Source organism: Setaria italica, chromosome III (assembly GCF_000263155.2).
Source record: "Setaria italica strain Yugu1 chromosome III, Setaria_italica_v2.0, whole genome shotgun sequence".
Taxonomy (NCBI): domain Eukaryota; kingdom Viridiplantae; phylum Streptophyta; class Magnoliopsida; order Poales; family Poaceae; genus Setaria; species Setaria italica.
The window spans coordinates 2005123-2024204 of record NC_028452.1 but is presented as its reverse complement, the minus strand read 5'-3'; the positions used below and the strand labels follow the sequence as shown (position 1 = coordinate 2024204).

Sequence of the window (19082 nt, the reverse complement as noted above, 5' to 3'; positions counted from 1 at the left end):
CATCACCAAGCCCACACATTTGACGACGCACTGTTTAGGCCATGCCGTGTCTCGGCTTTCTGGAGGATTCCGCCGTAGTTTGCGACCTACCATCCACCAAAATCACCAACAGGTGGTTCATATCAGCCGCAGCCCGCAGCCTACAGCAGGAACGGGAGGAAAGGTGGTGCGGGGCACGTGCAGGCGCTGAGCTTTCCGGGCACCTCGCAGCTTAGTTTACGCTAGGTTGGAACGTACGGGAAGCAAAGCGCGAGGCTGAGGTGTCGCGGGCATATCCCTTCCCTTGCTTGAGGATCACTCGCGGATCGGAGAGTACTTAACCGGCAACTAACCACCGCCTAATGATCGGCCGCCGTGAGGTGAGGGCACACTGTATCCGCGCGCAGGCGGGCTGCTTTATCCTTCCTCTCGTCCCTATCTTCTGCGATACCAGTATACCACGCTTCGGTGACGTGCCCTCCCAGAGGATTTGCATGCGTCCGACTCCGATCCGTGGTTATCCGCCCGCCGTAGGAGTAGGGCACCTGCTTTAGGTCTTTTGGCTGTTGGTGTAGAGTGTAACCGCTACGGTTACCGAATCACGACGCTTCTCGCAAAAAAGAAAAATGTCATGTCCTTGGCATGTTCCCGGCCGTATCTCTGCTCATCGTGGTCTGGCGTTTTGATACTCCGAGAATTTGGCACTCCTCAATATATTAATAAATTGAATTTGGTATATCTCCATTGACTCAGCTAGCTCCCAAGCTCAAGAGCTGACGCTACAAAGCTACTCGACATGCTCCTACGGTTCACCTGACGCGTAAGCTCGGAGGCTGGACGCCACAAGACTACTTCGATGATGACTTCCATGAAGATTCAAGAACCTCGGGTTGATTATTCAATCAATCCAAGGCTCGGGGGCTGATAAGCTACACCCAACAATCGATTTTTTCAAGTCGAAAGAGGAAAATTCAAGATTTTGACCCTCAGCCTGATTCTACGATTCAACTTAAAGCTCGGGGGCTATTCCATATGGAATGCGACTTTTGCCGCCCTCCATACATGAAGACTACAATATCATGTTGATCAAAACTTTGAGCATACCATAGCCTCATGGCAGTTTTGAGAAGCATTGAAAGATTCAGCCTGATAAAGTACTCGAAGAGCACCAAGACTACTCGGTGAATATCTCAAGACTACTCGAAGATTGCTGCATTCGACTATGAAGCGCTCGGGTGCTTATCGGGGATACATCCCCAATACCCACAAGGAAGGAAGAAGTCAGACTCGTACTAGGATTCCCCTGTAATCCTACGAGGACTCATCCCGTGTAATCCTACTATGACTCATCTTGTAATCCGACTAGTACTCTGCCCCCTGGAATATATAAAGGAGGGCAGGGGTACCTGGCTCGACAGGTCACACCTTAACACCCAAGCGCAGAGCGTAATATACAAACACCGCTAAACAGGACGTAGGATATTATACTACTCTAGCGGCCCGAGCCTGTCTAATCCGTGTCTCGTGTCCTCGCTTTTACCCCCAAGTTTCAGGTCCGGCGATCACCCGCTACACATTCTGCTACCTCGGTTACCCCTCGGTAGACGGCTGGTATAAATCACAGTGTTCCGACGGATTGCACACCACGCTGAAGAAAAAAAAAGTCGGTGTTTAGGAATACAGGGGTTATGACTTTAGAGCTCCTGCTACTGCCGGGCACAAATGGGATGGTCGGTCCCGGTGTCTGCCACGTCTGACGAGCAACGTGCTGAGGCAGGGCGGCAAATGGCACGGGGATGGCAATGTGAAACTACTCGTACGCCGAGCGAATTGCCAGCGCCGGCCTGTTAAAAAAGGCCACGCCCACATGACGCCCACCCTCTGCTAGTTCTATCCTCCTCCGCCGGGCGGTCCGGCTCCATTTTGACCAGATTCCCCGTACGTAGAGTCCTCCTTCCGGTTGGATTCGCTGCGCCTGCGCCACCATCACCAGCGGCGGGGCACTGCACGGCCGAATCGCCGCTCCGGGGAACACGTGTCAGAGAGAATCGCCGCTCCTGTAAGCGGTCGCGGCAGGGCCAAGGCACCGCCGTACTCCCCCACCTCACGTGCCCTGCCCAGCCCAGCCCTGCCGACGTTCGCCGCGGCCTCTGCTCCCGCTCCTGCTTCTCCTCGCCACCCGCGCGCTCGCCAGCCGGCACGTGCCCGGTCGCTCCAGCAGCCCAAGGGGATCCACCGCGGCCTGCGCGCCCCCGCGACATTGATCTCCCCTCTCTCTCTCTAGTTTAGTGGATGCGGAGCTCGCAGATTCCACAAGAAGCCGCAGAAACACAAGGTTCCCCACGCAACGAGGGAAACGTCCGATCATTCGGATACGAAGCACCACCAGCCACCAGGCAACGACCAACCACGCATGGATCGCGGCCACCAGGCGCATCCGGGATGCCGCGCGTCGGGCGGGCGCGGGAGCGGCGAAAGCTGCTGGCGCCCGGTGACGGGGCCAGCGGGGGCGCGGCGCGCTGGGCATGGCCAGGCGTGCTCGGCGCCGCATGATTAGCGATTGACCACGCCGGGTCCGTGCTCCGTGGATCCGCCAGAAATCGCCAAAGCTGGCCGCGCCAAAGGCGTGCGCACACGTCGGCGAGGGTCCCCCGTGCCTCCCCTCCTGCTTCCTTGCTTCCTCCATGCGATGCATAAAGCCCCCGACCATGCCCCTCCTTTGATGAGTGTGGTGTGGGTACGTAGCCCACGTAGCTGAGAGTTACACGACGACGGACGTACTACGACCGGAAAGTTGCTCCATTACAGCATGTGTTTGGGGCTGTGCTGTGACGACGTGGATCGTCAACGCCCCAGATGCAGCCATTCAGATCATCAGATGTCAATCCATGTCCAAATCCTGCATATCTGTACACCAGAAAAAAGAGTAAATTAGGGGGAGAACCCCCGGACTAGTATGATGTTTTGTACCCACCGGCCGGCCGGCTTGACGACAACTCATTAGCAGCCCCTTAATTCCGGTGTTCTTTGCAAGCGAGGACCATGACCCATGGTAGCAGCCAGTTGCCCCTGGTCGGCCCTCCTTTTGGTCGCCGCTAGCTTTACGATCAATGGATGCCCTGCCCTACCCAGCTTTATCAGTCCTGCCGTCTTTGACTGTTTGCCCCGCGTATTCCCGTTGGATACGGCGGAAGAAAACTACAATGCATGCATGCCGCTGGGACAGCCATCTTTGCTCGAACGGTGACAGGTGACCGATCCATCTCTGCAGCAAGCAGCGTGGTGTGTGATCCACGGCACTGTGCATGATATTTTTATTCAGAAGAGAAGTGGTGCGGATAAACACGAGAGACCTGACACCTGACTGCACATTCTAGTGTTTGTTCCGAGCTCCTGCATGCATCGCTGGAAGCTTTCCTTTCCTGGGAGGGTTTACCCCTGCGCCACGCGACCGTGCATGCATGCTACGTTGCGTAGCGAGCATTTGGACTTTCCGAGTGTTGTCATTTTCGTCCTCTACTACGGTCTCTCTGTTTGCCGAACAGCAGGCAGGCACTAGCAAACAGGATCATTGAGTTGAGACGCAAATGCTCGCTTGTAAAATTGTAATCTACACATGGCTCCGCCAAGCTCCGAAGTAAAAAACCGGAGCAGCCGAGTTGGAGGAAAAAAATTGTGTGGGGACGGTCTCATAGTTCTCCGCGTGAGGATCCGTCCCGAATTTTTGCTGGGTGGACACCTAGGCGAATTAGCGCTCCCTGTTTCGACGCTCGCTCGCGGGAAATTTTAATTGGCACAGCCTCCATCCCTCTCGTCTCTTCCAATCAGATCACGAGGACCTCCTCCATGCCGACCTCCCCTCTGTCACATCCATGGCTACCCCCTCCCTATACTCCACTCCCTCTCCTTCCTAACCGCTAAAACTGAGTACCCTGGTTGCCATTGTTCCATTTTACCGCTGCACCTCTCTCCTCGCACAGCTAAGCAGCGGATTGGAGAAGGGGATTGTCGTCTTCTCCCTGTACAGCACCACGAGGAAGAGTCGCCCATGGCCATGGTGACGGCTGCGCATGGTGAGATCGTGCCCTCTCTCCTTTATCATGCGGTACTTACCCGCGAGTCGAGTTTCTTCTTGTACAGAGCCGAGCCGAGCAGAGTTTCGAGCGGGCGTCGAAGCAAGAGCGCCGATTCGCCAAGTGTCCACGCAGCAAAGATCCGTCCTCACGTGACCGTCCCGCACAATTTTTTTCCGAGTTGGAACGGTAAAAAAAGCTTTGGAAAAAAACAAAAAGACGGTAAAAAGCAGAGGGGACGAAAACTGGAAGCAGGCGGCGAGTAGAATTAGGCGTGGGCTGTGCAGAGCCGATGGCCCCAGTCCCAGAGACAGAGAGTCTGAGAGACATCCGTGACCATGAGGTAGGAAGGGGATTGCCATGCATGCGCGAGCGCTGTAGCACGGTGCACGGAGGACACAGACGGCGCCGGCCTTCGGCCTTCCCGGCCCCCTTTGCTTCCAAGGCGGTCAAGGATACCGCCCCGGCCGCCCATTGCCGCGCCTCCACCTGTAAAACGCTGAGGCCGGCCACCACCCGCGCGCGCCATAGAAAACTCTCAGCAGCAGCAGCACGGCGCCACCGCGCGCCATGCAAGCCCACACACCTCAGCAAACAGCCAAAACCACTGTAGAGAGGGAGGAGTCCTGGAGTGAAAGCATCTCTCCTTCTCTCTCCTCTTACATGGCTCCTCGAAACCCACATATAAATATACCGCCGCCTCGTTGCTCGTGCGCCCTCCTCTCTCTCTCTCTCTCCCCGACTTCTACCTCTCTCTGCCCCCTCCGTGTCTGGGTGTGAGCGGCTAGCTTGGTATGCGGAGCTCCCGTGTGTTCTCCTTCCCCTATTTTATCACCACCCTCCGCCTCCCTATTCTTCACCTCCCGAGAAATCCTCTCGCCTAGCTGCGAGCACGGTTTCTCACCTTGCGCTCGGGAAAAAACTCACCTCGAGAGACGGAAGTTAACGTCGCCGATTCCCTTCAGACCGCGGGCCGGCGTCGTCATGGACACCTCGCACCACTATCCATGGCTCAACTTCTCCCTCGCTCACCACTGTCAGTCCTCGCTCGAACCTCCACTGCTGCTTTCCTCGAATCCATCTTCAATCCCGGTGCTCCTGTTCTGTTCGTCCGTCTAGGTTTCCGTGTATGATATCTGTGTTTACGAGGTGTTTGCTCTGCATGTGTTTGCGCGCGAGCAGGTGATCTCGAGGAGGAGGAGAGGGGCGCCGCGGCCGAGCTGGCCGCCATCGCCGGCGCCGCGCCGCCGCCGAAGCTGGAGGACTTCCTCGGTGGAGGCGCCGCCGGCGGTGGCCCGGTGCCCGGGGCCGAGACGGCGGCCGCGGAGATGTACGACTCGGAGCTCAAGTTCATAGCAGCTGGCTTCCTGCCGAGCGGCGGGGCTGGGGCGGCGGCGCCGTCGCCGTCGCCGGTGTCTTCGCTCGACCAGGCCGACCCGAAGCTGGCCTTGCCTGCCGCGGCGGCTCCGGCGCCGGAGCAGAGGAAGGCCGTGGACTCCTTCGGCCAGCGGACGTCCATCTACCGCGGCGTCACACGGTAAGCTGCCGCAGATCGGTCCATCTATGCCAAGAATCCTAAAAAAGCGTGTCTTTGGATTTGGGTGCGGCTTATCATGGAGTGCTACTACCAGGATGCTGTCTGCATGCGGAGTTGCACCTGGTCGCTTGGTTGGTGTCTGGTGTGTCGTCTGTGCATTTCGATCACAGGCATGCCTCGTTCTTCATGCTTCCATGTGGATCAGTGGATGCAAACGTGTTGGGATTTGTTCAAGAAAACTGTTCCTTTTGTTGTACCTGCTGATTATCTCAAGCTTTTGTGCGATGGTGTATGTTAGTGCAGAAGCAAATGATCAGTAGCTGCAAATAGTAGGACTATTTAGACTGATTTTTCTCCGAGATAGCAGAAAGGATTTGGTCTTAATTATCCCTCTGTCCCTTTTTATCTATCTCTAGAAAATCGTGTTTCCCTCACATACCCGCTTCCCGAGTGATAAATAGTAAGGGACGGAGGGAGTAAGTTTCAAAGGGTTTACCAAGCTCTCTATATGACGGGTTTTGGCTGTGTCTAAAATTTTAGGTGATATTTTTGGTGATTTCTAGGCACCGGTGGACGGGCAGGTACGAGGCACATCTTTGGGACAACAGCTGCCGGCGTGAAGGCCAGAGCCGCAAGGGCCGCCAAGGTACATCACCTTCTAAGAAGCTATTGCAAATGATCTTAGTACTCGTGTGGTCGTGTTTGTGTAGCTAACTATCTTTTTGTGTCTTACTTGTGTCATATTCTTCTTGTTGCTGGCTGATGCTTCTGGTGTTCAGTGTATTTGGGTAAGAAAAAAGGCTTCTAGTTCTTCTATTGAAACATCTCATCTAAAAAAGCGTTTGTGGTACCCTATCTAACGTAGGAGGGATGGATGATGAAAATGTTCTATTCATGAACTGCAGGTGGCTATGATAAGGAGGAGAAGGCGGCACGAGCATATGATCTTGCGGCACTGAAATATTGGGGCCCTAGCACCACCACCAACTTTCCGGTAAGCACATAGATAGACCATTCATGACTACAGAAAAATACATACACTGCAAGTGTGTAGTAAAAGCATCAACATATCTATGTGCTGGATGTATCTTCATAGGGCAAGTATTCTTTCAGGTTGCTGAGTATGAAAAGGAGCTTGAGGAGATGAAGAACATGACTCGGCAAGAGTTTGTAGCTTCACTTAGGAGGTATAAGCTAATGATCATCACTGATCTGTATCTTCCAAATGTTGAAACATTGTTTGCAGATGATCAAATTATCCAACACATATGCTTGGGCATTTCATGCATTGTTCAGATTTGCAGCTTTGCCATTCTATACTGGCTCTGATAATAACATGCTTGGTTTTGTGGTGCAGGAAGAGCAGTGGGTTCTCAAGGGGTGCCTCTATTTACAGAGGTGTCACCAGGTGAATATTTCCCCTCGTCTTCCACTTGCAGTTGTGTTTTGTCCTTTTGCGTGTAGTTGTCTAAGTGTCCTTGTCCATGCATTCGTGCAGACATCACCAGCATGGGCGATGGCAAGCAAGGATCGGAAGGGTGGCCGGGAACAAGGACCTCTACCTTGGAACATTCAGTGAGTATATATACATTATGCTTGTGTTAGAGCAGAATGCAAATTTCCTAGCTGTACTAGTTCTTGTTGGATGCTCCGTGAGTAGACAATACCAGTTCCTTGCTGGTAGAAATGCAGAGGTTTTGTAATGCAAAACTAAATGATCGTATATCTTTTCTTTATTTCTGAATGAATATGATTTTCATGTATGAATAGATTAACAGACCAGTGGAACTTCTTTTCTTTGCTCAAAATGAAATTCGACTAGGATGGACAAGTTGGGACCATTGGTCAACTGATACTAGAAGTCACTATCTTCACTCCCACATTACCATAAAATATACCACACCTTGCACGTAGGGCCCCTCTTTTTCTATGATTTGTACGTACAATCCTTGTAGCTAGATTCGTCGACATATTTTTTATGTAGGTCAAGACCATCTGCTTTGACCAGATGTACGCATGTGTAGTGCCGCGATTGATTTGAGTTTGTCATCTTTTGCGACCTGCATGATGTGTTTGGGGGCTTTATGCAGAGAAGGAAAGAGAGGGAACCATGCATACATTTTGGCTTGATTGCATTGCAACCTGAACACTTGCTTTCTTCGTGCACTGCATGCAGCAACCTGTCGTTTGGAATATTTTTTATCATTGCCTCTCAGTTTTCCATGTAAAGCATGTGGGTTGTGGTTAAACTAAAGAGTACCTTCTGAAACGGCCACTACTGTTTTCAATTTTTAACTAAGCTCCTGTCCCATGCATAGTTGTTAGCTTAGTCAAACATCCTATAGATGCTATGGCATGCTGTCTAGAAACAAATCGTAATAATAATCAATTTCATTATGTTCATGCACAGCCTTGACATATTTGTAGTTCTTTCTGTTGTAAATGTTTTGGAATTTGGCATGAATATCTGTCGCCACTTTACATGCTAGCTAGTTAGTGTTGATCTTCAGTGCAATTGAAGTTTATATATACATGGTAATGGTCAAGAATGCTTCTTCCATTTTTGTGTGTACGGAGTTCAGTGACTAATGCTGCCTTCTAAAAATGTTGTCTAAACATCCTATAGATGCTAGTACTAGTTGCATGGCATGCTGTCTAGAAACGAATTGTAATAATAATTTCATTATGTTCATGCACAGCCTTGACATATTTGTAGTTCTTTCTGTTGTAATGTTTTGGAATTTGGCATGAATATCTGTCGCCAGTTTACATGTTAGCTAGTTAGTGTTGATCTTCAGTGCAAAAATTGAAGTTTATATATACATGGTAATGGTGAAGTATGTTTCTTCCATTTTTGTGTGTACGGAGTTCAGTGACTAATGCTGCCTTCTAAAAATGTTGTCTAGGTACGGAGGAGGAAGCTGCAGAGGCTTATGACATTGCGGCCATCAAGTTCCGCGGCCTGAATGCTGTTACCAACTTCGAGATCAGCCGGTACAATGTCGAGAGCATAATCAGCAGCAACCTTCCTATCGGGAGCATGTCAGCAAGCGGGGGCAGGAGCTCCAAGGCCCTGGAGTGTACTCCATCCAACTCATCAGATGCCATGCCCGTTGAAGCTAGCACCACGCAGCAGTTTGCCGCGCTTCCGGTGAAGTACGACCAGCAGGACTACCTGTCAATGCTCGCATTGCAGCACCACCAGCAAGGGAACCTGCAGGGGCTAGGGTTCAGCCTCTACAGCTCCGGAGTGAACCTGGATTTCGCAAACTCTCATGGAACTGCTTCATCCATGGCCAACTGCTACGCCAATGGCGCCTCACATGAGCAGCACCAGCACCATCAGCAGCTGCAAGATCACCAGCAGGATCAGGCGCAGCAAAGCTCCAACAGCTGCTCCTCCCCACCATTCGCCATGCCGATCGCTTTCAGTGGGTCCTATGAAAGCTCCATGACGCCAGGCCCCTTTGGATACTCGTACCCAAATGTGGCAGCCTTTCAGACGCCGATCTATGGAATGGAATGATTCGGGGTGGTGGCTGCTGGCATTTGGCATATGCAAAAGGGCAGAAGCCATGAGATCAAGACTGACATGGCTCTCACACAAAAAACATAAAGGGAGTGAAAGAGTGGTACCAGTAAGGATGATGGAGACATAGGAAGCAGCATGCAGTGTGCAGTAGAGACAATGACGATCGAGTCAGAGACGGAGGAGAGTACTCGACCTGCTAACAAAATGATCGATATGCAGCTAGCTATAGCATATTTGCTTTCCCTTTTGTAGCTTTGGTTTTTTTTTTTCCAGCTTTTATCTGTCTGTCGTCGTTGCTGAGCTTTGTTGCCCTCATCAGCTTCCTGCCTTTGAAGCTTTCGCTTTCTACTGACATGATTCTGCAAGTGCCATCATAGGTTTAGCCAGCCCTGTACAATGGAAGCAGGAACGTCGTCTTTGATTTGTAGCTTTCTTTTTCTTTTCTACTTTCCTTTCTGATCGCTTTAGTTTGGCCCCCTGTTCTGCTAGTATCTTGCCCTGTGTACTGAACAAGTCTATCATCAACAGATATAGCAGCATGTAACTCTGAATTGTCAGTTAAAATTTCGTAATCGATGAATCTCTCCCAAATCTATATCTGTTCTGCGCATGATGCATGGATATGGATGTGAGGTCAATGTTTGCTGGCAGAACAATACTTCCATTCGGAGTTCAAAAAAATGCTTCTATTTGGATTTTGCACTGAATCTCTGAGTGAACTTAAGAATGACGGCCAGCCATCTATACACTAAAACGGTTCTCATTTCTGAAGGAGGGGGGGGAAGCTATGGAGTATCTTCTTACTAGAGGGAGTAGTATAGTTCTTTAAAAGGAATAAAGAGTTGTGAAATATTTTTGTTATTCAGATTTTCAAACCAAGCTGTCTCCTGACGACGATGCAATCATTGCTAGCATGCTTGGGATCATGCGAGCAAGCAACTCCGCCGCACCGTACGTCGGCAGGGACACACGCTGACAGCCCGCCTTGTAAAAAAAAATTAAAAAGACAGCCCGCGAGCATTCAGAGTAAAAAAAATTTAAAAAGACAGCCCGCGAGCATTCAGAGACCTTTTGCACTCGGCTTTTTGTTCTTTTGCTCCGGTCGACCATGCCTTCAGCTGTTCGAACAAGGACGGTGTCGCGTAGCGCGAGCGATAGCCGCTGGTACGTGGCAGCGGTGTCAAGCTGCATGCAGCGCCACCTGGCTCTGGCTTGTGTACACCACAGTACACACCACGGACGGAACCATCCGGGTCGCATTATCTTTCCCAACTGGGTGGGTTGCACCTTCAAAAGAACAAGATTCGGACACAGCCCGGTCCAATTTGTCTAGGATGCTACGCTGATTTGGCACCGGAAGGCCCACCGGGCCTAACTCAACTTCTACGTTGCAGGATTTCTCCTCTGCTCAACGGCCCACCTGTTCACCAGATCTTCCTCGCCGCACCTCTTCCTATATCTTTTTCTTGTTATTACAATTTCACTATATCCCAAAACTATTTTATTCCATATGATAAAAAATTGACAACTTGAAAAAGTGGGTTACAAGACGCAAATATTTTATGGCAGTTCAAATCCCATGATAAAAGCTAGAAATACAGGTTTTTGGCACTCACAAGCACCTCTTGTTTGTTCAATGCTTGTCTTCTTCCTCACAGAATTTCAAGTACTTCTCATCATCCATCAGCGAACTGAGCTCACCTGAATCACTGAGCTTGACCTTGATAATCCATCCATGGTCATATGAACTTGCATTGACCTAGATAGCCCCCAAACAAAAAAAAACAGCATAAATGTAATGACACTGTTTGAATCTACACTATGATTCTATGGAGGTTTATTTTCAAATGAGTTTTAGCTACTAGTCGCAACTTACCAATCCAGGTTCCTCGCTTAGTTTCCCATTCACTTCAACGACCTCTCCAGATACAGGTGAGTTAATATCACTGGTTGCCTTCACCCTTTCAACAGCACCAAACTTCTTTACCTGGTATACACTGTTACCCACTTCTGGCAGCTCCACATACACGACATCACCCAAATGGTCCTGAAAGCCCCAAAAATAACACTGTGAACTTGTTATGGCTTGCCATAACAGAACTTAAACTCACGTCCTGACTCTAACCATGGATAACATATGGTATATATTATACAAAATGTTTAGGCAATGAATTATATGCAATATGTATATAGGTACCAAGTGAAGCACCGAATAACCTAATGCATGGAGGATTCAGCACCTAAATTGATTCCACATCAGAGTGACAGAAATGATGAATGTATTAACCTGAGCATGGTCAGTAATCCCAATAGTTGCTGAACCGTCCTCGACCTTCACCCATTCATGTGTGTCAGCATACTTCAGATCCTTCAGGACTGAGGGAAAAAAGTGGGTAAGAACAAGAAAGATGCATAGCATGAGATGTGATACAAACTGAAGTGGTAGTAAAAGAGCAACAGTAACAAAAATGTTCATATAAGCATGACAAGCGCTTCAGTTAGCTCCTTGAAACAAGCATACAACTGAAGCGGTTGGTGCTTGCCTATGACCAATTAGGCAATGTTCAATAGAAGGTCAGGCTTCTTGAAAGCCAAATTCCAGGTAGTAAATATCTACAGCCAAACTATTTTTCTTTCCTAAACCAGCATATATGTAACCATGTTTTTTACACAACAAAGTCCACTAAAAGAAGATGTTCCCTGAGATAACTTCTTTCTGCACCTTACCAGGCGCACGACTTTAACAACACAATTATTTAAAACACCATGGATTTATAAAATTTCATCCTCTTACTGGAAACCTTTGCCTATACAAGTATACAACTATTAGTTGATAGATAGGGTTTTTTCTCCTGATATGTTCCAGAAGCCAATTCCTGAATCCTGAAACATAGTGAACATATCGCAAACCCCACTCAGTCTGTGTATATTTTTTTTGAGGACATCATTCAGTCTGTATATCAGTGCAACAGAAAATTACCCTGAGTCTGAACCTTGACTCTGTATTGTCTGAAACGGAAATGATAATAACAAACATCCAAATCCATAAGAAAACATCACAACCAAAAGTAATTTCAGGCTCAGCACCATTCTAGTGATGAATATCTTTACTCTAAAAAAAAAGTGAATGAATATCTGCATAAGGCTACAAATCTAAAGCTCAGAAATCAATTTACTCGAATAGAATCGCAGTTCATATCTAAAAGCAGAAACATGGCGAGCGCAGGAAGGTGGGGGGTGGAGGGCAACGGCGGCGGCGGCGAGGCACGGAGCCGGTGGTCGGCGGCGGCGCGGCGAGGCGAGGCGGCCGGGGCCCGGGGGTGAGCGGCCGATAGGCGAGGCGAGTCACGATGCGCGAGTGGAAAGAGACGGGGAGCAAACGGGATCGGATAAGATAAGGAAGAAACGGGAAGGACCGTGGTAAAAAGAATCGAGGCGTTTAGACTGTCGTATCAGATGTTCGGATACTAATTAGGATACTAATTAGGATGACTAAATATAAGCTAATTACAAAACTAATTGCAGAACTCCTAGGCTAAATCACGAGACGAATCTATTAAACCTATTAATCCATCATTAACGAATGGTTACTGTAGCACCATATTGTCAAATCATGGACTAATTAGGCTTAATAGGAGGGTGTTTGGATCCTGGAGCTAAAGTTTAGTCCGTGTTATATCGGATATTCGGATGCTAATTAGGAGGACTAAACATGAGCTAATTACAAAACTAATTGCAGAACCTCTAAGCTAAATCGTGAGACGAATCTATTAAGCCTAATTAATCCATCATTAGCGAATGTTTACTGTAGCACTATATTGTCAAATCATGGACTAATTAGGTTTAATAGATTCATCTCGCGATTTAGCCTAGGGTTGTGACGATTTAGCCTAGGGTTGTGAAATTGGTTTTGTAATTAGCCTATGTTTAATACTCCTAATTAGTGTCAAACATTCGATGTGACAGGGGCTAAAATTTAGCCCGGGATCCAAACACCCCTTCGTCTCGTGATTTAGCCTAGAGTTGTGTAATTAGTTTTGTAATTAGTCTAGTTTTAATACTCCTAATAACGGGTGGTGGATCAATCTATAATTTTATTTATTGATTTTTTTGTTGCATAAGGAATCATGTTATAAAGGGAAATACAAACTTTAGTCAATATAAGGGGAAGATCCGGATATAATGGATAACAAAGACGGGATGAGAAATAAAGAAAGAGAAATAGAATGGGAAGGGAAAATAAAAGAGAAAACAAAAGAGAGAGAAAAAAGAAGGATCATTTCATATTTTATCCATTTAAATAACTCAGAAAAACTGGCTTTGCCAAACGATTTTCGAACCGCCGGAGCCAGTAAAAGCTGCTTCCCACGGCTGAAGCCACCGACCTGGTAAACGAGCCCTTAGCGACCAAATCATCGTGCCATCAAATCGTGACGGCGGCGCGCCTCCTCCGGGCTACCCGCGCGCGCAACGGCCGCTCCATTATCACGGTGAACTCCGCCCTCTCGGCGAGGTCCACGCCGGCGGCGGCCACCGTGCCCCACTTGAACTCGCGCACCAGGTTCGCGACGAAGTACTCGAGGTGCAGCAGCGCGAGGCCCAGCCCGGGGCAGATCCTCCTTCCAATGCCGAACGGCACCATCCTGATCTCCCGGCTCCCCGCCAGGTCCACGCCGACGCCTTCCCCGCCGTCCAGGAACCTCTCCGGCCTAAACTCCTCCGGGCGGTCCCAGACGGCCTCGTCCAGCGAGACGTCGGCCACCGAGAAGTTCACCGGCGTGGCGGCGGGCACGCGGTGCCCGTCCAGCGACGTCTCCTCCACCGCCGCGTGCGAGAGCAGGAAGTGCGCCGGCGGGTGGCGCCGGAGCCCTTCCAGCACCACCGCTTTCAGGTACGGCATGCTCTTCAGGACCTCCTCGCCGACGTCATCGTCCTCGTCGCCGGCCGAAACCACCGCGTTGATCTCGTTCAGGAGCTTCGCCTGCACCTCCGTCTGCCTGACAAGGTTCGCCATGATCCACTGGAGAGCGGTCACCGTCGTGTCGACGCTCGCGGTGAGGAACTCCGTGCAGAGGCTCACCATCTCGGCGTCGGTGAGCGCGCGCTCACCTTCCTCCTTGGGCAGCTGGTGGGCGAGAAGCGTATCGATGTAGCAGTACGACAGGCTCTCGTCGTGTTCGTGTTCGTATACTCCTCCATTATCGGGAATGCTGCTGTTGTCCCGATCTCTTCTTGCTCTGATCAATGGCAGGAAGAGCTCCTCCTGCCTCCGGCGAATGGAGATCACCTTCTTCCACCGCCGCCAGAACACCCGCTTGGTGACCGCCGGGCAGAAGGCGAAGACCTGGAAGCTGATGTACGACGCGAAGAGCTCCCGCTGCACGGCCTCGACCTCCCCGACGCGGCGGCCGTGCAGCCTCCGGCCGAAGCACACGTGCGTGAGCAGCGAGAACATGGCGCGCTGGATGCACTCCGCGACGGCCACCGCCTCGCCACCGCCCTCCTCGCTCCGGCGACTGAGGTCGGAGACCAGCGCCGCGAGGGCCCGCCGCCGCGCCGGCGCGAAGAGCGGGGCGCGGGACGGGCTGAGGACGCCGGAGGTGAGATTCCGCCGCAGCGACCGCCAGAGCGGGCCGTAGGGTGCGGAGCTGACGGTGGTCTGGCCGCTGGTGAGCACGCGGAAGGGCGCGATGGCGGGGGGGCGACTCGCGAAGGCCGGCCCGCGCCGGACGAGCGCGCGGTGTGTGGCGCCCCGGCCAGAGATGAAGATCGCGGGGCGCGGGGAGAGGAAGCGGAGCGTGAGCACGGGGCCGTGCCGCCGGTGCAGCTCCCGGATCGCCGGCTCGAGGCGGTTGCGTGCGCGAAGAAACCAGAGGAGCGGGCCCACGACGGGAACGGTGGGCGGGGACGGAGGCAGCGGGAGGACGCCGCTGGCTCGTGCCTTGGATGGCGGCTTCAGTACGGAGAGCAGCAGGAGGAGCACGGCGCAGGTGACGAGTGGGAGGAACAGTAGGTACGCGACGGCTGCCATTGTCGCGAGCATGCTGCATCGGTGGAGCTGCAACTGCGTTGGTTTATGTACCGGCTCTACGGGTGTTAAGCGGCAACGAACCTGTCGCGGCGTTGGTGGCGCTTTGCTGGTTGATACTGCGATCTCGGGCCTCGGGGGCGGTGCGGGGAAGACGACGGCGGCGGGCGGCGACGGACGTCGCGCAGCCGTACGTGGCTTGAGGTGGTGGCGCTGCTGCATTGAGCGGCCCGAGCAAGATGGCACCGCCACGGCCACACCCCACCGAGTTGACGTGGCGCTTTCAAATCGCCCGCATCATGGCTGCATGGCAAGTGATGATGGGCCGGATTATATGCGCTAATGGGCCGAGAAACATAGGAGAAAGGGAAAAAAAAGACCCAAGGCGGCCGGTCGGAGATTCGTAGCGCCTTCAGAAGTGAAGTGGCGATGCCGGCATGCCTCCTCCGGCCACCAAGATCTGGCCGGCGGCGGCCATGAAGCGCCTCGCCGTCCTCGCCGTCTCCGTCCTCCTGCTGCTGCTCCCTCTCTCCTTCTTCCTCCTCCGACCCACCTCTCCGCCTCTCCTCCCCTCGCGGCAAGTTTTCGAACCCGACCGCCCCCTCAGGGTCTACGTCGCCGACCTCCCCCGCGAGCTCAACTACGGCCTCCTCGACCGCTACTGGTCCCTCCCCGCCACCGACTCCCGCATCCCGGCGTCCTCCGACCCGGACCACCCGGCCCCGCGCAACCACCCGCCCTACCCCGAGAGCCCCCTCATCAAGCAGTACAGCGCCGAGTACTGGCTCCTCGCCTCCCTCCGCACGGCGGCGATGGCCGCCGTGAGGGTCGTCGCGGACTGGAGGGAAGCTGATGTCGTTTTCGTGCCCTTCTTCGCGACGCTTTCCGCGGAGATGGAGCTCGGGTGGGGAACCAAGGGCGCGTTCCGCAAGGAGGACGGGAACGAAGATTACCGGCGGCAGCGGGAGGTCGTCGACCGCGTCACCGCCCACCCCGCGTGGCGGAGGTCCGGCGGCCGCGACCATATCTTCGTCCTCACAGGTAATCCGGATATTATTGACAGGATCTAGCTATTTGACTCTGCAATTGCAAGCTGGTGAAGGTTTCAAATCATCCTTTCTACTTTCTCAGCATCAATCAGGCTCACTCAAGCTTAGTGCCATCATGACAAATCCTTGCAACACACCAGCACACGAGTTAGAATTTAGTTGCATGACTTTTTTTCTTATTCAAGACACTGATAGTTGATATTGTGTTTTATAAATTCCAATGCCTGAGGCTGGGGATACATCTAACGATGTCTTAATGCAACTGTTAGTCTGTTACCATGCTTTAGAGTGACAGAGCAGATGATGTTGCTTTTCCTGCAATAATTCAAGTATGTTTGAATACGATGTGTAATGTTTATGTCTTGCTGAAGATTGATCTGCGTACCAGCTTATTGTTCTTTTGCATGATCAGGTTATGTTAAATACTGAAGCATTCTTTGACAGACCCTGTGGCTATGTGGCACGTCCGGACTGAGATTGCTCCAGCAATTCTTTTGGTGGTTGATTTTGGAGGCTGGTACAAACTTGATTCAAAGACTGCAAGCAGAAACTCGTCTCATATGATACAGCACACTCAAGTATCATTACTTAAGGATGTTATTGTTCCTTACACACATTTACTTCCCACACTGCCCTTATCAGAGAATAAGGATCGCCCCACCCTTTTGTACTTCAAGGGAGCAAAGCATAGGCATCGGGTTCGTACTTTTTTTTTACACTATTCAGCACTTAGGACATGTGACCCATTTGGTTCCAAATTTTACGAAACTATTCACAATCATTTCACCATCAATAAGAAATGTTGGAACCTGTACATGTGAGAATTTTCGTTTACATTTCCATGTTGTAAAAAACATTACTTGCACCAGTTTTATGTTTATCAGCTTTCGGATATCTGACATTTACTCAAAGTTAGAAGCATGAACAAATTATGCTTGATGCATTTTACTTATAAATTTTCTTCAAGGCTTTTGTTAGCTCTATCATTTGAGCAATGTGCTTTCAACAGTACTTGATCTTAATTATCTCGTAGTTTGCTATGCCATATGATAATCTTTAACAATAGCTCTATGTATGGTCCTTTCTCCATTGCATTCTACTTAGGATAATCTATCTTGTTGATCGTGAAAACTTTCTGCGGTGTACATTAGTATAACTCGATGGCATTCTTTTTTCTCTTTTCTTTATGCCATGATTTGGTTTCGCATATAATTGTTTCGAGAGATTTTTGCTCACTGATGACCAGTACCAACAAAACAGACTATACATGACTGATCAGTCAGACTAAGATGCATTAGATAATATATAGAAATCAGCTCTACACATGCTGCTTTCTCCATTGCATTCTACTTAGGATATCCCATTTTGTTTTTGTTAAAAGGTTTTGCGATTTACATTAGTATAACACTACAACATTTTTTATGTTATTACTGGTTTTCGCATATAATTGTAAGATATTTGTGTTCACTAATGACCAGTAGTGACAAAACAGACGATACATGATTGAGCAGCTAGACTAGGATGCATTAAACACTGTAATTTTGTTAGCTGGATGATTTTTCTAACTTTGGCATTGGCTTATGTTTTTTTAATGTATATCTTTCTTCTTTCAGGGTGGTTTAGTGCGAGAGAAACTATGGGATTTGCTAGGTAATGAGCCTGATATTGTCATGGAAGAAGGCTTTCCTAATGCCACTGGACGTGAACAATCGATAAAAGGGATGCGGGCATCGGAATTTTGCTTGCACCCAGCTGGTGACACACCAACTTCATGTCGCCTCTTTGATGCTATTGCCAGTCTTTGCATTCCTGTCATTGTTAGCGATGAGGTTGAGCTCCCTTTTGAAGGGATGGTAGACTACACAGAATTCTCCATTTTTGTGTCAGTTAGTAACGCAATGAGACCGAAATGGCTAACAAACTACTTGAGGAATATTTCCAAGCAGCAGAAGGATGAGTTCCGAAGAAACCTGGCTCATGTCCAACCTATCTTCGAGTATGACACTAGTTACTCTAGTAGCAGAACCCCTGATGGTGCTGTGAATTACATATGGAAGAAGATTCATCAGAAACTACCAACGATTCAGGAGGCAATCATTCGGGAGAAGCGGAAACCTTATGGCGCATTGATCCCGCTCCGGTGTCATTGTACATGAACTTATGTTAGCTGCTGGTACCCCACGGGAAGGCTTGTGAGAATCAGCGGTTACTCCAAGTTTATTCCATTTTTGTTGTTCTTATTGGTAGTTGCAAATATGAGTATGTAACAGTAGGCGGATGTTTAACCAATTTCTTCTAAAGTCTTCAGAAGTGGTTTTCCACATGGTTCCATGTGTTATTGGAGTGAGTTTGGTGATAGTTCATACAGGAAATTGCCCATTTGAATTGAAAAATGGAATGGAATTTGTTTGTTTACTGCAATAAGAATTGCTACCGCTGCTGAACAAATATTTACAGTGTTGTCCATATGAACAGATGATTGGGTTCATAAGGTTAAGATGCTTGAAGAGCGAAGGGTAAATGCCATCGAAGTCTCCTAAACATAACTGAGACCACAACCTTCCAGAGGACAAACCAACCGTACATGATAATGCAGCCAGCCAACACAACATCAACGTTCCTCTCCAACAAATCACATAACGAAAGGAGAAAGGGCACCCAATCACACAGCAAGGCAGAATGGGTAGGAGAGGAGAATGCATGGAGCACACCATCAGTCATCAGATTAAGCCAAGCACATCACTGAATACCTGAGAGTGAGATTCACTTCCAACCAGCTAATCATAATTCTCCACCAAAAATGACATGTTTGGCCCTCACCATCAAGTACTAGATAGAGGTCACATGGGAAATGACAATGAGGCATGTATCTTTACATTTGGTT

The 19082-nt window shown here is 50.0% G+C and overlaps 4 protein-coding genes across 5 annotated transcripts; 2 read left to right on the top strand and 2 right to left on the bottom strand.

The window, feature by feature from the left end:
• Window positions 1–4775: 4775 nt before the first annotated feature.
• Window positions 4776–9712, top strand: LOC101767014 (AP2-like ethylene-responsive transcription factor AIL5). Its single transcript, XM_004960188.3, has 9 exons — window positions 4776–5088; window positions 5235–5589; window positions 6153–6235; window positions 6369–6377; window positions 6495–6583; window positions 6703–6776; window positions 6947–6997; window positions 7088–7164; window positions 8496–9712. The coding sequence occupies exons 1-9, from the start codon at window positions 5037–5039 to the stop codon at window positions 9113–9115; spliced, it is 1410 nt and encodes a 469-aa protein (XP_004960245.1). The 5' UTR covers window positions 4776–5036; the 3' UTR covers window positions 9116–9712.
• Window positions 9713–10605: 893 nt separating this feature from the next.
• Window positions 10606–12478, bottom strand: LOC101766600 (glycine cleavage system H protein 2, mitochondrial). 2 transcript variants are annotated; one of them, XR_001163721.3, is made up of 4 exons: window positions 12298–12478; window positions 11409–11497; window positions 10998–11168; window positions 10606–10880 (listed from the first exon to the last, which is right to left on the bottom strand). XR_001163721.3 is itself a non-coding variant. In XM_004960187.2 (3 exons), the coding sequence occupies exons 1-3, from the start codon at window positions 11595–11597 to the stop codon at window positions 10755–10757; spliced, it is 486 nt and encodes a 161-aa protein (XP_004960244.1). In that variant the 5' UTR covers window positions 11598–12291; the 3' UTR covers window positions 10606–10754. The 2 variants fall into 2 exon arrangements, 1 of the variants encoding a protein (XP_004960244.1); XM_004960187.2 differs by lacking the exon at window positions 12298–12478 and having other exon boundaries at window positions 11409–12291.
• Window positions 12479–13544: 1066 nt separating this feature from the next.
• On the bottom strand, window positions 13545–15152 carry LOC101758494 (cytochrome P450 89A2). Its single transcript, XM_004963351.1, has one exon. It carries the CDS (start codon window positions 15150–15152, stop codon window positions 13545–13547), a length of 1608 nt encoding a protein of 535 aa, XP_004963408.1.
• Window positions 15153–15524: 372 nt separating this feature from the next.
• Window positions 15525–18625, top strand: LOC101766191 (probable arabinosyltransferase ARAD1). The gene is made up of 3 exons (XM_004960186.4): window positions 15525–16190; window positions 16643–16896; window positions 17812–18625. The coding sequence occupies exons 1-3, from the start codon at window positions 15587–15589 to the stop codon at window positions 18352–18354; spliced, it is 1401 nt and encodes a 466-aa protein (XP_004960243.1). The 5' UTR covers window positions 15525–15586; the 3' UTR covers window positions 18355–18625.
• Window positions 18626–19082: the final 457 nt, after the last annotated feature.